The sequence below is a fragment of the Aquarana catesbeiana genome, linkage group LG03 (genome assembly GCF_042186555.1).
Source record: "Aquarana catesbeiana isolate 2022-GZ linkage group LG03, ASM4218655v1, whole genome shotgun sequence".
Lineage (NCBI taxonomy): Eukaryota > Metazoa > Chordata > Amphibia > Anura > Ranidae > Aquarana > Aquarana catesbeiana.
Window position 1 is genome coordinate 299,369,853 of NC_133326.1, and position 16,929 is coordinate 299,386,781.

The 16,929-nt window shown below is 41.4% G+C and overlaps 1 protein-coding gene across 2 annotated transcripts in view; it reads right to left on the minus strand.

Annotated features, from left to right (window-relative positions):
- Positions 1-16,929, minus strand: part of ACSS3 (acyl-CoA synthetase short chain family member 3) — a 219,335-nt gene that overhangs the window by 72,162 nt on the left and 130,244 nt on the right. For both annotated transcript variants that reach the window (XM_073620242.1, XM_073620243.1), the window contains exon 9: positions 12,020-12,171. In XM_073620242.1, coding sequence (XP_073476343.1) covers positions 12,020-12,171 — 152 coding nt within the window. The remainder of the gene's footprint in view (positions 1-12,019; positions 12,172-16,929) is intronic.

Below are 16,929 nucleotides of genomic sequence, written 5' to 3' on the forward strand. Positions count from 1 at the left end.
AAACCCCCCCCCCAATTACCCCATTTTGGAAAGTAGACACCCCAAACTATTTGCTGAGAGGCATGGTGAGTATTTTGCAGCTCTCATTTGTTTTTGAAAATGAAGAAAGACAAGAAAAAACTTTTTTTTTCTTTTTTCAATTTTCAAAACTTTGTGACAAAAAGTGAGTTCTGCAAAATGCTCACTATACCTCTCAGCAAATAGCTTGGGGTGTCTACTTTCCAGGGGGGTTTTGTGCCACCTGGGCATTCCATGGCCTCCGATACTGTGATAGGCAGTGAAGAGTGAAATCAAAAATTTACGCCCTCTGAAAGCCTGAAGGCGGTGCTTGGTTTTCGGGGTCCCGTACGCGGCTAGGCTCCCAATAAGTCTCACACATGTGGTATCCCCATACTCACGAGAAGCAACAGAATGTATTTTGGGTTGTAATTTCACATTTTCCCATGGCATGTTTGAGCAATATATCATTTAGTGACAACTTTGTGCAAAAAAAAAATTTGTCTCTTTCCCGCAACTTTTGTCACAATATAAAATATTCCATTGACTCGACATGCCTCTCAGCAAATAGCTTGGGGTGTCTACTTTCCAAAATGGGGTCATTTGGGGGGGTTTTGAACTGTCCTGGCATTTTATGCACAACATTTAGAAGCTTATGTCACACATCACCCACTCTTCTAACCACTTGAAGACAAAGCCCTTTCTGACACTTTTTGTTTACATGAAAAAATTATTTTTTTTTGCAAGAAAATTACTTTGAACCCCCAAACATTATATATTTTTTTAAAGCAAATGCCCTACAGATTAAAATGGTGGGTGTTTAATTTTTTTTTCACACAGTATTTGCGCAGCGATTTTTCAAATGCATTTTTGGGGGAAAAAACACACTTTTTTAAATTTGAATGCACTAAAACAAACTATATTGCCCAAATGTTTGATGAAATAAAAAAGATGATCTTAGGCCGAGTACATGGATACCAAACATGACATGCTTTAAAATTGCGCACAAACGTGCAGTGGCAACAAAATAAATACATTTTTAAAAGCCTTTAAAAGCCTTTACAGGTTACCACTTTAGATTTACAGGAGGAGGTATACTGCTAAAATTACTGCCCTCGATCTGACCTTCGCGGTGATACCTTACATGCATGGTGCAATTGCTGCTTACATTTGACGCCAGACCGATGCTTGCCTTAGCGCGAGAGCAGGGGGGGGACAGGGGTGCTTTTTTTTTTTTTTTTTCTTTATAATTTTTCTTTGCTTTTTTATCTTATTTTTAAACTGTTGCTTTCATTTTTTTTTTAAAATCATTTTTATTGTTATCTCAGGGAATGTAAATATCCCCTATGATAGCAATAGGTAGTGACAGGTACTTTTTTTTGAAAAAATTGGGGTCTATTAGACCCTAGATCTCTCCTCTGCCCTCAAAGCATCTGACCACACCAAGATCGGTGTAATAAAATGCTTTCCCAATTTCCCAATGGCACTGTTTACATCCGGCGAAATCTAAGTCATGGAATGCTTGTAGCTTCCGGTTTCTTAGGCCATAGAGATGTTTGGAGCCACTCTGGTCTCTGATCAGCTCTATGGTCAGCTGGCTGAATCTCCGGCTGCATTCTCAGGTTCCCTGTTGAGACAGGAGAGCCAGAGAAAAACACGGAAGACGGTGGGGGGGGGGGATTCCTTCCCACTGTTTGTAAAAGCAGTCTAGAGGCTAATTAGCCGCTAGGATTGCTTTTACATGAAAGCCGACCGCTGGCTGAAAAGAATGATACCAAGATGATACCTAAACCTGCAGGCGTCTTTCTGGTATAACCACTCAAAATCGTGAATGGCGTACCTGAAGACAAAAAAATGGTTAACAATAAAACACAGTAAACGGTAAAGTATAAAAAATTGCATACCTGAAATGCAAACATGATAAAACATAATAACAATAAAACATTGCAGAATATAATACAGTAAAAAAGAGCAGAACAATAGAGAGAGAGAGAATAGAGAGAGAGAGAGAACAATAAAACGACAAAATTTTTTTTTTAATTATATATATATATATATATATATATATATATAAATATATATATATATATTTTTACACTTTTTTTTGTAACTAACTTTTATAACTGTAACCGGTTCCAGGTTCGGGTCTCTGAAAATGCGATGGCATCTTGGGAGACCCTGTGAAAGTGTGCCTAGTCTGTGCAATGCTGTACCCTACGCTAATACTCAACTAGTGAATGGTAGCTTTCAAAACATTCACCAATGCAAAGACCAGGATTGTCAGGACAGGAGGGACAATAATAGCGGGTGTCACGCCTATATCCGCGCTTGCTGCAGACACAACATCTTTTTTGGGGGGGTTCGTTGGGTAGGGGTACTCGGGAGGACATAAAGAAAACGCCTCTCATGCAGCCAACTGCATTTGGTTGGGGATGAGAATGGGGAAAGTACGGGCGCTGCAGAAGTGGTGGGTTCCCAATTAGGATTGGCGAATTCAGCAGGAAGGGCACTATGGGCACGACAGACCTGTTTGTCTTCTTCTTGGTGGCAGCGGGACACTACTTGTGCTTGCCACCTCACCAGCTTGAACTGCACTTATGGGACTCGCCACGTCACCAAGTGTTACTGCAGTGCTGGTTTGACTACGACCGGGGTGTACTAGGCCGCTGGTGCTTGCCAGTTTACCAAAACGCTACCAAAAAAACTGTTAGCGATCGCAGGGATCAGGCCTGACTCTGCGAACGCTGCAGTTATGTGTTTAGTGTTTTGTAAGTGACAGGGATCGGTCGATACTGCACTTGGGTGGGCTGGGCTAGGCCGGGCGGAGGGGCAAAACGCAGGTGCTTGCAGGTATCTGGGCTGATTCCTCTAACACTGCATTTTTGGGAACCCTAAACTGCTGGGGACGCTAGTATAGATCTGATCGGATCAGATATTGATCCGTTCAGATACTATACCACTAAGGGAGGTGTATACTGCATGCATGGGTGTTGGCGGTACTGGGGCTAACCTGACGCTGCCTGGGGCTAGTGCTTGCCAGTTCACCAAAATGCTACCAAAAAAACTGTTAGCGATCAAAGAGGGATCAGGCCTGACTCTGCGAACACTGCAGTTATGCGTTTAGTGTTTTGTAAGTGACGGTGATCAATCGATACTGCACTTGGGTGGGCTGGGCTGGGCAGAGGGGCAAAACGCAGATGCTAGCAGGTATCTGGGCTGATCCTGCTAACACTGCATTTTTGGGAACCCTAAACTGCTGGGGACGCTAGTATAGATCTGATCGGATCAGATATTGATCCGTTCAGATACTATACCACTAAGGGAGGCGTATGCTGCGTGCGTGGGTGTTAGCCGTACTGGCGCTAACCTGACGCTGCCTGGGGCAACGCATATCACCGCCGGGCGATCAGGGGGCTAAACCTTTATTAGGTAATAAACGGCAGGTGCCCTGACACTATAAAAAATAAACGAACTAACCAGCGTCACCCGTAATGGTTATACGGTGATCAGTGGTGAAAGGGTTAACTAGGGGGCAATCAAGGGGTTAAAACATTTATTAGGTAGTATATGGGGGTCTCTGACGCTATAAAACGCTGACGGCGAACCTAAATATTTACTTCCCTAACTAGCGTCACCAGCGACACTAATACTCGACCACACTAACTGTCACAAACTGACACCAATGCAGTAATCAGAAAAAAATAAACTGCTTGGTGTCAGTGTGACAGGGGGGGGGAGGGGTGATTGGGGGGTTATCGGGGGGTAATGGGGGGTGTAATGTATGCCTGGCATGTTCTACTGTGTGTGTAGTGTTTGTGCACTCACATTACAGTCTTCTCTCCTCGGCGCCGGAACGGAAAATACCGAGCCGAGGAGAGATGACATCATTTCCTCTGCCTCTGTGTACTATACAGAGGCAGGGAAATGATCCCATTGGTTGGGAGCGATCGTGAGGGGGGGGCACGAATTGATGGCCTCCCCCTCACCTCCGATCGTTGGGGGACAAACGCCAACCGCCTCGGGCACCGGGGGGGGGGTCCGACAGGACCCCCCGCCCGTGGGAAGCAGACCACGTACAGGTACGTGACTCTGCCTGCCCGTGCCATTCTGCCGCAGTATATCTGCGTGAGGTGGTCGGCAAGTGGTTAAGAAATTGTATAGTAGTAAAGTATCTTATAAGGTAGATGAACTGCATCTCTTTCTTAAATCTATTAAATTAACAGAATTATCAGCAGATGAAAGGGAGATGTTGGATCAACCTTTGACATTAGAGGAAGTTCAAACTGCTTCAGATAGCTTGACTAATAATAAAGCTCCAGGGGCAGATGGGTTTTATCCCAAATAGATCAACTGCAGTGAATATAAGATGCTTATTTCTTAATATGCAGGTCCCCTCTGAAAATCTGGGTAATAGAGCTATACTGTTGCTAGACATGGCAAAAGCTTTTGACAGTATAGAATGGAATTTTTTATGGCATTGCTCACAAAAATGTGGTTTTGGTCCATACTTTATAAGTTGGATACAACTCCTTTACGCTGCCCCAGTGGCACGGGTACAGGTAAATGAACATGTATCAGAGCCTTTTTCACTGCAACGTGGAACAAGACAGGGATGTCCACTATCACCTTTACTTTTTGCTTTAGCCCTTGAACCTTTGGCTGCTAGTGTCCGTCAATCATCAAATATGATCAGATTTCGTAGATCTCTGGGAGAGGACAAGATTGCTTTATATGCTGCTGATATACTTTTATTTTTGGGAGACACTTCGTCATCTTTAAAGGGTAAATGTCTTTAATCAATACATATGGTTCTTTCTCAGGTTTTGCATAAACTGTGATAAGTCGTTTCTTTTACCAGTGGACCCCCTGATGACCAACCGTGCCAATTTCTGCCTCTCAAATAGCAGTAGTTTCTACATTTAAATATTTGGGTGTACAAGTTACATCACAAGTAAGTGCATATGTGGAGAGAAATTTAGACCCATTGCTTAAGCAGTTTAAACAAAAGGGGGAAATTTTGAGTAAGTTGCCTTTAACGATAATAGGTAGAGCTAATTTGATAATGATGATATGGATGCCACAATTGTTATATTTGTTACATAATTGTCATGTGTGGCATCCTCAGAAATTCTTTAGACAAATAGATACTTTGTTTAGAGATCATATTTGGAAGAATAAACATCCTCGGACTAGATTGGAAATTCTGCAGTTGTCTAAGGATGAGGGAGGTCTGACTGTTCCTAATGCCAGATTGTATTATCTGGCATCTCAACTTCAGCAATTGTATGGTTGGAATATTATAGACTGTGAGGACCCCTTACAACAAATTATATTTTCTCAATTACCGATAAATCCACCGGTACAGTTATTAGTAGCCCACCACTTTTATAGTAAACGTAATTATCCCACATTTTATTTAATTCATAAAATCTGGACTATTATTCAACGAGATACTCATTATGAGAGATATACTCAATATATTCCCATATGGAATAATCTGCAACAGTCTGAGGTAGTAAAACTTGAAAATTTTGATCTATGGAAAAGAGTTGGTATTCTGCTTCTTTGTCAACTTTTTGATAATGAGGTTTTGCAACCATTTGACAAACTGGCAGAGAAATATAATTTGCCTAATAAGAATTTTTTTTTCAATATTTACAGCTGCGACATGCTCTGCAAAGGCAAGCAAAGAATTTTTTTTAATAAAATATAACCCTTCATTAATTCTAGCTATGGCAATAACAATAAGACGATCTAAACAGGGACTCATGGGGAACATATATTAGAGAAAACTAGAACACATTTACTAGAGGGTAGCTCTAGATGGGGTATCCCTATCCTCCTCACAGTGTTTGACACAGCTGTTTATTATTCATAGAGCTCATTATACTCCTTTGAAGTTGCACTCTTGGGGCAAGGCAACTACATTAAATTGTCCAAGGTGTACTACTGATGTTGGTACAGTCATACGTATGTTGTGGTGTTGCCCCAAATTGCATCGTTACTGGGAAGGTGTATTTGATATTTTGACTTCCTTGTGCTCCACACAGGTTAATTTTGATTCAAAGATAGCATTGTTAGGGATTGTACCTGAGGACACTCTCCCAGCTGAAATGCACGTTTTGTGGCTATGTATATGGCTCGTAAACTCATATTACAAAAATTGATATCAAACCACCCGCCAACAATAGATCAATGGATTAAAGCAATTAATCTTAATTTCAGACATGAGGAGTTGACAAATAAATATAGGAGATGTCCCAAAAAATATGGGAAAATCTGGTATTGGTGGCTAGTTTCTGATCTGTCTGAGCAGTCAATTGAGCATATTAATGATAACGAAGAAAGCTAATAAGAAGTAGGGATGAGCTTCGAGTTCGAGTCAAACGCATGTTCGACGCGAACATCGGCTGTTCGCCAGTTCGCCGAACAATTTGGGGTGTTCGCGGCAAATTCGAAAGCCGCAGAACACCCTTTAAAAGTCTATGGGAGAAATCAAAAGTGCTAATTTTAAAGGCTTACATGCAAGTTACTGTCATAAAAAGTGTTTGGGGACCCGGGTCCTGCCCCAGGGGACATGGATCAATGCAAAAAAAAGTTTTAAAAACGGCCGTTTTTTCGGGAGCAGTGATTTTAATAATGCTTAAAGTGAAACAATAAAAGTGTAATATCCCTTTAAATTTCATACCTGGGGGGTGTCTATAGTATGCCTGTAAAGGGGCGCATGTTTCCCGTGTTTAGAACAGTCTGACAGCAAAATGACATTTCAAAAGGAAAAAAAGTCATTTAAAACTACTCGCGGGTATAATGAATTGCCGGTCCGACAATACACATAAAAGTTCATTGAAAAAAACGTCATGGGAATTCCCCACAGGGGAACCCCAAACCAAAATTAAAAAAAAAATGACGTGGGGGGTCCCCCTAAATTCCATACCAGGCCCTTCAGGTCTGGTATGGATATTAAGGGGAACCCCGGCCAAAATAAAAAAAAAAAAATTGCGTGGGGTCCCCCTCAAAATCTATACCAGACCCTTCAGGTCTGGTATGAATTTTAAGGGGAACCCCGCGCCAAAATTTTTTAAAAAAGGCATGGGGTCCCCCCAAAAATCCATACCAGGCTCTTATCCGAGCATGTAACCTGGCAGGCCGCAGCAAAAGAGGGGGGGATGAGAGAGCGCCCCCCTGAACCGTACCTGGCCACATGCTGTGGTGGTGCCATGTTGATGGGGACAAGGACCCAGTGACTCCGCCCCCCCCTGAGGAACGGGGACTTGACAGGGACTTCCCTGTGGCATTCCCCGTGACGTCAGAGGGGGCGGGGTCACCCGTTACATAACCCCGCCTCTTCTGACATCACGGGGAATGCCACAGGGAAGTCCCCGTCAAGTCCCCGTGCGTCAGAGGGGGGCGGGGTCACTGGGTGGCCCCACCCCCCGTTATTTAAGAACCGTCAGAAGAGGAGAAGCATCACACAGTGGGAGCCTCCCTCCATGCCATCATGGATGCGGAGCGGCCCGAGGAGAAGAAGGAAAGAAGATGCCGACGCCGCGGAGGAAGATGCCGGACGAGATTAACGGAGGAAGAACCAGAAGAAGAAGATGGAGGAAGAAACCGAAGGAAGATAGAAGATAGAAGAAAGAAGATAGAAGATAGAAGAAGCATTTAAATAAAGGAATTGTCAAAAACTGTCTCTTGTCATATTTAACATTTTTGACAGTTTTTTTGTGAAATGGTAGGGGTACTTTTGTACCCCCTTACCATTTCACACAAGGGGGAGGGCCGGGATCTGGGGGTCACCTTATTAAAGGGGGCTTCCAGATTCTGATAAGCCCCCCGCCCGCAGACCCCCACAACCACCGGGCAAGGGTTGTGGGGATGAGGCCCTTGTCCCCATCAACATGGGGACAAGGTGTTTTGGGGGGCTACCCCAAAGCACCCTCCCAATGTTGAGGGCATGTGGCCTGGTACGGTTCAGAAGGGGGGCTGCTCTCTTGTCCCCCCTCTTTTCCTGTGGCCTGCCAGGTTGCATGCTCAGATAAGGGTCTGGTATGGATTTTTGGGGGGACCCCACACCATTTCTTTTTATTTTGGCGCGGGGTTGCCCTTAAAATCCATACCAGACCTGAAGGGGGGTTCCCCCTATGTGTATTGTCGGACCGGCAATTCATTATAGCCGCGAATAGTTTTAAATGACTTTTTTCCTTTGAAATGTAATTTTGCTGTCAGACCGTTTTTAAAACTTTTTTTGCATTGATCCATGTCCCCTGGGGCAGGACCCAGGTCCCCAAACACTTTTTATGACAATAACTTGCATAGAAGCCTTTAAAATTAGCACTTTCGATTATTCATGTTCATGTCCCATAGACTTTAACGGTGTTCGCGTGTTTGAACAAATTTTTTGCCTGTTGGCAAGATCTGGTGCGAACTGAACAGGGGGGTGTTCGGCTCATCCCTAATAAGGAGATGTAATATATGTTGGGGATAACTGCAAAGGTAAATAAATACTGTTACAACTTAATAATTTAAATGGAATATCTAGGTCAGGTTTATAATATTGTTAATTCTGTCAAGTTGATAGGAAACCAATGGTTCTGAAGTGATGGAGGGATTTGATTGATGAATTAAATATCTGGTGTGCGTAAAAATCTTGATGTGTTTTTTTTTTTTTTTGTATGTGATGTTAAACTGGGGTAGTTGTTTTATGTTTTATGTTGTAATGTATTATTGTTATATAAGAGAAAAATTTATTTAAAATGATACGATTTAAAAAAAAAAAAAAATTTATATATATATATATATATATATATATATATATATATATATCTCATTTAAAAAACAGACACAGCTTGAAGAGCCCATAATTTTCAGTTTTGTAGCCACTGGAAAGATCTCATGTCACTTCTTGTCAATAGTGACACAGATTGGTAAAAAAAAAAAAAAAAATCTAAAGAATTGGGTTAAAACCTTGGTTATGTTATTATTGTTGTCTATGCCTTCCCATTGGTAATAGAAAGTGGGGGAGCAATTTATTTGCCTCCCCCACCTATGGGAGCATGACAGACATTAAACAGTTGAAGTCCATAGAAACAACAGTTTGGCATGTTTAAATGTAATTGGTTTAAGAAGAAGTCACATGTTTATAACTGACTTGGCACGAGCTACCGGTGCCTACTTAAATAAAAAAATCTGTACAATAGCTGTCAGTCTGCTGTCAGCAACAAGAAGAAGCTTCCCACTCTCCCGCCTTTGTCGCGGTCCTTATTGTGTGACACCCATCCCTTTCTGCAGAAAGGGGACAGTTCTGGTTAATGGTTATAACTCAAGCTTTAATTGCTGAGTTATAGATTATAGTTCAGATATATGTGTGTAAAGATATAATAATATTTTGGTTTTGTGTGAAATATTTGGTAAAGAAGACTAAACTGTTATGTGTGTTAAATCGAATTAGAACAAATAAATCTTTTTTTGCTAATAATAAAGGGCAGCAGCTAATTTGGAGCCATTAAAATATGTGTATAGTGTTTTGATTATCATTAGTTGGTGATTATTGAAGTGTGTTATTACATCGTTAAATTGGTACTGTCTACGATCCCATTGTTTCCCACATTTTTTTTAATCCTACTATCAGGAACAAGTGAAATTTCCCCAGCAAGGCCATGAAGAGCAACAGAAATTTTATAGAGGTATTTATTCTTCTCAAGTCTACCCAAAAATTAAAAAAGGGAGGGGGATCAAAGAGAAGATGCCTACAAGACAAGGTAACATAGAAGGCCAAATAGCTGGGTGTATGGGTGCCACCCAATGGCTATACAGCAGAGGGGTGCCTGAAAGTTGGCATAGCTCTGATGAAGAGGGGATGTACCCTTCGAAACGCGTTAGCTGATTGTGATGCCTGTGCGTTCCTCCACGATTCTTGGAAGGTTTCGCTCATCCTAAGTCGCATGTTGTTTGTCGGTGCACTTTCATGTTGTGCCTCCTCTACCAATTGCTTGTGAGTTGTTTCATTTTACTATTTGTATTCAATAAATGTTTTTAAAGGTAATGCACAAGGCTGGTGCGCCCCTGTTTCTCTTTTCTTTTTGCCTGAAAGTTACTTGGCCATGCAAAACATTCACATATATGTATCAATAACTGAATTGTTTAGTGGTTTACAGCCATTCTACTCCCAAACCATGTTTACAAAAATGTTTGCAAAGAGAATCTCATTATATTTCGCTACAACATGAAACTAGAATTAGACACAACAATATAGTTTAAATATATACAACTCTGGCCTATGTAACAATTATTTTTGTAGGTTTTGAATAATATCATTCAAATGATGGATGACTTTACTAAGGAAAAAAGCAAATAACGTTGCATGGCTATTTATATCTGCAGTCACCATAGCTACAGCACTGACTGCATGTGCAAAACTGAACTCACTGAAATATACAGTCATTTCTGGTAATATCAAGTTCTTTGGACATTCCTTTGGAAGCAAGCTGGTTAAAATTAGTCTTTTTGTGAAACCAAACATGCTAAGCAGGATGTAATCATTTTTAGGAAAGTGTATATATTCATTTTTAAACACCGTTTTGTAAAGGTCACAACCAAGGTTGAATACTATGTCTCACAACATGTCTTGGTATGAGGACTCTAATAATGTGGATCATCATAATGTAGGCATGAATTACTGTAGCCTTTCCAGCAGTATATTTGTAGAATCTTGCTGTGAGGACGCTTCCAGGATTCTTGTGTGTCCCAGCTGATTAATAATGAAAACTCCTCTACCACTGTAATTATGCAAACATCAATTGATATGATGCTTTATTTAGGATAGCAGCCTCATAGCAAGGCTTGACTTGCTCCGAAAGGGCACATGTTCATCCCAAGACTAAAAATATTCAGCAAGCAGTTAATCCAATATCACATTAACATGCACTATGTTAATACTAAATATCTCAGAAACAAGCTAATGTAAATAAAATCTTTGCAAATAAACTTTTTTCAAAGCATACTTGGGCAGAAATTAAAATCTCGATTCAACTACAAATTCTGACAGATGAATAACTTACTTAAATATGTAAAAATATAATGTAATACAGAATAGAATTTTTATATACAAAAAAAGAAATGCGCTTATATATTTGTACTAGATAACAGTGAATGTGTTACCTGCTTTAGTATTAGGTATACCATGTTATATTTACACAATGTGTTCAACAGTAACTGCATTTTTAGAATAGATCATCTATATGCTCTTATCCCTGCAATCTACTGGCTTTGTATACAGCCTTCTTTAGTGATGCAGCTTTGAATAGGGAACATTATTGGGAGATAGGAGACAGATGGTGTTTGCCAACAGCCCATCTCCCAACAGTAGGATTATGGTACTATTCAGCGTCAACTTCCTGCAGTGCAGGGACAAAGGTAGAAAAGATCTGCAATGAAAATGCAATTCTCTGGAACAAATTACTTAATCGTTTAAAAAAAACTAAAGGTCAGCAGCTACCAGTAAAGAAGTCCAGTGCGGTCTTCACCTGGTTCTTCGCTGGTCTTAGTTTCCCAGCGCCGCAATTCTTGGCTGTGGGAGCCGACTGTGACCTGTTTTTTCACATCTGGCTCCCCACTGCGCATGAATGAAATCACACTCTACTTTCAGACTGGTCCCGCAGTCACCTGGGACATGTGACACGAACCAGGTGTTGAGGGCGAGGAGTGGGGCAGTTGAAACTTCTGGAATTTTGGGGGGAGGGGAGAGTGGGTACCTATGAGAAAAGTTGTTTTTAAAGCATTTTTGTATAAATGGACCCTTCTGGATGATTTTGTCAGGCTGAGAACATCTAGGAAAGCATACAGGATAGGTGCTTGGCCAATAAATTTGTATGTTTAGAGAACAGGCATTCTTAAAAACAACAGCTGAGACTCCTGATTGCGAACTTTAAAGTTCTATATATAATTTTTTCAATTTTCTTTTAAAGTTTACTTAATCCACTAGTGCAGCATGTTATGCAGCTATTTCCATAAAAATAAAACCTACTTGGTTAAAGAATACTTCTTCCCCAAGGATGCCTCTGGATCTTGCTGACGTATGGCTCTAATTGCAGTCGGTGCAGTAAACATGGCTGCTACTCCATGATCCGATAGCACACGGAAATATGCAGAAGCATCTGGTGTTCCAACTGGCTTTCCCTGCGGACAGTTATTTTAAGAATATTAGAGGAAATGCATCCAGATAACAGTAGCAATAGTTTTAAAAATGACCAGAGCTCCAATAAGACAATCTGTTTTTTGTAACTTGCAGTTGCAAAACAAATTTTACATTAATGCAATTATCTTCCTAAGCTAATGCTCATTAAAACAGAATTTTGTTTAACACATTTTCAGTATTACCCTGTTCGCTTAAAATACATTTCCTTTTTTCTTTTAACAAATTTTGTAAATATATTGTTGAATCAAACATTTTATTTATATAGGGACAAACTATGTGTGGAATAGCCAAGAGAGTTCCTTGAGTTGTGTATAGGGGCCAATATTTAAAAAAAAATCCAATTTAAAAGAAAAAAAATATATATATAATGCACTGTTAAAAAAATTAAAGGAACACCTTTAAAACACATCAGATCTCAATGGGGAAAATATCATGCTGGATATCTATCTATCTATCTATCTATCTATCTATCTATCTATCTATCTATCTATATATATATATATATATATATTTGATATGGACTGGGTAATGTGCTAGGAATGAAAAGGATGCCACATCATTTGATGGAAATTAAAATTATCAACCTACAGAGGGCTGAATTCAAAGACACATTGAAAATCAAAGTTAAAAAATGATGCAGCAGGTTAGTCCATTATGCTAAAATTTTATTGCAGCAACTCAAAATGGTACTCAGTAGTTTGTATGGCCCCCATGTGCTTGTATGCATGTCTGACAACATCTGGGCATGTTCCCAATAAGACGATGGATGGTGTCCTGTGGTATTTCCTCCCAGATCTGGACCAGGGCATCACTGAGCTCCCGAACAGACTGAGGTGCACCATGGCGGTGTGGGATATACTGACGCATGATGTCCCAGAGGTGTTCTTTTGGATTTAGGTCAGGCAAGCGTGGGGGCCATTTAATGATATGAACTCCTTCATCCTCCATGAACTGACTGCATACTCTTGCCACATGGGGCTGGGCATTGTCGTGCATCAGGAGGAACCCAGGACCCACTACACTAGCCTAGGGTCTGACAATGGGTCCAGGGATTTCATCCTCATACTTAATGGCAGTCAGGGTGCCATTGTATAGCCTGTAGAGGTCTGTGTGTTCCTCCATGGATATGCCTTCAGACCATCACTGACCCACCACCAAACCGGTCATGCTGAACGATGTTACAGGCAGCATAATGTTCTTCACGGCTTCTCCAGACCCTTTTATGTCAGTCGCATGTGAACCTGCTCTCATCTGTGAAAAGCACAGAGCACAAGTGGCGGACTTGCCAATTCTGGTGTTCAATGGCAAATGGCAATTGAGCTCCACATGGCCGGGCAGTGAGCACAGGGCCCACTAGAGGATGTCGGGCCCTCTGGCCACCCTCATGATCTCGGTTTCTGATTGGTCAGAGACATTCACAACAGTGGTCTGCTGGAGGTCATTTTGTAGGGCTCTGGCAGTGCTCATCCTGTTCCCCCTTGCACAAAGGAGCAGATACTAGTCCTGCTAATGGGTTAAGGACTTTCTATGGCCCTGTCCAGCTCTCCTAGAGTAACTGCCTGTCTCCTGTAATCTTCTGCATGCTCTTGAGACTGTGCTAGGAGACACAGCAAACATTCTGGCAATGGCACATATTGATGTGTCATCCTAGAGAAGTTGGACTGCCTGTGCAACCTCTATAGGGTCCAGGTATCGCCTCATGCTACCAGTAATGACCCTGACCCTAGCCAAATGCAAAACTAGTGAAAAACCATCAGAAAAGATGAGAAGGGAAAAAAAATACAATGTGACATACAATGTGACATTATGAAAGGTGAGGTGACTGATTATGTTTTGTTACGTTATGTTTCCCCTCGCATGCGTTCATTTGCAGAGAACTAAGGTGGAATCTGGTGCGGGTTTTACCAGCCACCTTGGCAGGGTTGGTTCCGGACCAGATTTTGCGGTCCACTTGTGTCCATCAACAGGTGGTATAAATTAAGCAGGACTAGAGCTCTTGGTCTGGGACTCAGAAAGCCAAAACCCGAGAGAGCTGCTTATGTGAAGTTTGCTTTGTGAGAGAAAGAAAAGGTTTGCATTATTTTTGTTTTGTGGGTGACTGGGAGAATCCCTTCACATCTGAGTTAGGAAACTGCAATGTTTAGATGCCTGGCAATATTTTTTTTCTGTTTTGTTTGTTAAATTTTAGTGACCTGCATTGATGGGGAGGTGGGCACAGAACAGGCTGCAGATGGGCACAGAACAGGCTGCACTAAAGCTGCAAATGGGCACAGAACAGGCTGCAGATGGGCACAGAACAAGCTGCACTGAGGCTGCAGATGGGCACAGCACAGGCTGCAGATGGGCACAGAACAGGCTGCACTGAAGCTACAGATGGGCACAGATTAGGCTGCATTGAGGCTGCAGATGGACACTAATCAGGCTGCAAACTTTCCCCTTAAATTGAGATGCGTGTTATGTGCCGACGCGTGTTATACGCTGATAAATACAATATTTCTTCATAACATTTTTTTGCAACAAAAGGGGATTACACTTTAAGTTATTAGGAAATCCAATGCTTGCGTGTTTCCTTAAGCTGGCCATAGATGGAGCGATTTTCTTAGGAATATCTTAGGATTTCAAACTAACTGTGTTCATAGGGGAATCCTTTTAGTGGAGCCAATGTGTGGAGCCATTGTGTTCTCCCACAGAACACAGGGATTACTGCTAGTGACTATAAGAGCTGCTAGCAATGACTGCATGTAAAATCTGACAGGCTAGTTGTAGCAACATTGATCGATCAATCATCCTGGGTACACTCAGCCTGCTCATACATGGTTGAAATGTCGCTGGTCCCAACTTAACAGGCCGCAATTTGAACTGTCTATGGTCGGCTTTAGTCTCTCTTTGCTGAAGAGTGATTAAGGGTGGTTTTCTTTATTATTTTATGATTCTAAAGTAATTTTATTTGGTCAGGAGAGCAGGACAGGAGGACTTCAGGAGATTTTTAAGTGCAAACATTAAAAATTGGACTCTCAAACCAAAGGAATCTCATTCATCTACCGTTTACTCCTCCAACCTGACCTACAAAATAAATCAATATCTATTTTATACTGGGAGAAACTGTCACCGTCCCTACTACACTTAGGCACTCTATGCTCAGAGCCATACTAACATTTTCTAAATGCATCTCACACCGTTAATCCTTACAAAAAAATATTTAAATTGGTGGTACTATACTCCCTACAGGCCTGCCTCCATATTCCCAGATCATTGGGCTGGGAATAAATGCTGGCTCAACTGTTACAACCCAGGAATTCTACCCCACAAATGGTGGTCCTGCCCTATGATCAACAGGGTCGGCGTGGTGGTCAACACTTTTCTCAGATCAGTAACTCATAAACCAATGATTCTCAAACTATACACGGCTCGTCTAGGAGTAGGCATCCAGGCTTTGCCTCATCATATACTGTATAATCATTCACAACTCATACCCTTAATGCTGCCAGACTAGCTGTTGCAGGACGATGGAAAGGCACAAAACCACCTCATCTACAAGATGTTACTCATATTTAACAACTATCTCCTGCTGGAATTCTTATATGCTAAAGCCCATCTGACAGCTTCTAAATGTCATGACCAGTGGGCCTTATGTATGGCAGACAACAGGAGCATTCCAGTCTCTTGATGTCACCAAACCTTTCATTTCTGTTTCTGCCTGTTTCTTTAGGACCTAAACCTCCATTACAACTAAAATATATACTCTAGGTTCTCAGGGGACCGCCACTGTTACTAACTACCCTGTGGGTATTGTTTGTTAAATTGTACTACTGTTTTTGCCTAGAAGCACTGGCCATTCCTAGGGAAGTTACCCACCAAAAGCATGGCTGGATTACTATGCTGCTCTTATTGTAATTTATGCAATGTTGAAAGCTATGATTCCTGTGTTTTATTTCTTTGTATATCTTATAATTTTTTAAAATGACATATTTATGGTAAAACAACTCTCAGTGCTGTGGAACCCATAAGCAGTTTTCACAGTCTTATGCCCCGTACACACGGTCGGATTTTCCGATGGAAAATGTGTGAGAGGACCTTGTTGTCGGAAATTCTGACCGTGTGTAGGCTCCATCACACATTTTCCATCGGATTTTCCGACACACAAAGTTTGAGAGCAGGATATAAAATTTTCCAACAACAAAATCCGTTGTCGGAAATTCCGATCGTGTGTACACAAATCCGACGGACAAAGTGCCACGCATGCTCAGAATAAATAAAGAGATGAAAGCTATTGGCCACTGCCCCGTTTATAGTCCCGACGTACGTGTTTTACGTCACAGCGTTTAGAACGATCGGATTTTCCAACAACTTTGTGTGACCGTGTGTATGCAAGACAAGTTTGAGCCAACATCCGTCAGAAAAAATCCTAGGATTTCCTTGTCGGAATGTCCGAACAAAGTCCGACCGTGTGTACGGGGCATTACAGTAACCAAACAGAATATTTACATCACTGACACGTTTGCATTGTCTACAAGTCTACCAGGGCAATGGAATAAGCCTAAACATATAACAAAAGGCTCAGCTGACAATTTAGTAACGTGAATAAATATAGGGAAATGGGAGAGCTAGCAAATGCTGCTAAAAAAGTGATTTCACTCTGTCTGCTTAAGCTTCTCTATAGCCATTTTTTTATATGTTGAATTTAGTGGGCAAGGGTTAGAACCCTTGTCAAGTTTTACTGCTATCTGGGGCACTGTTTT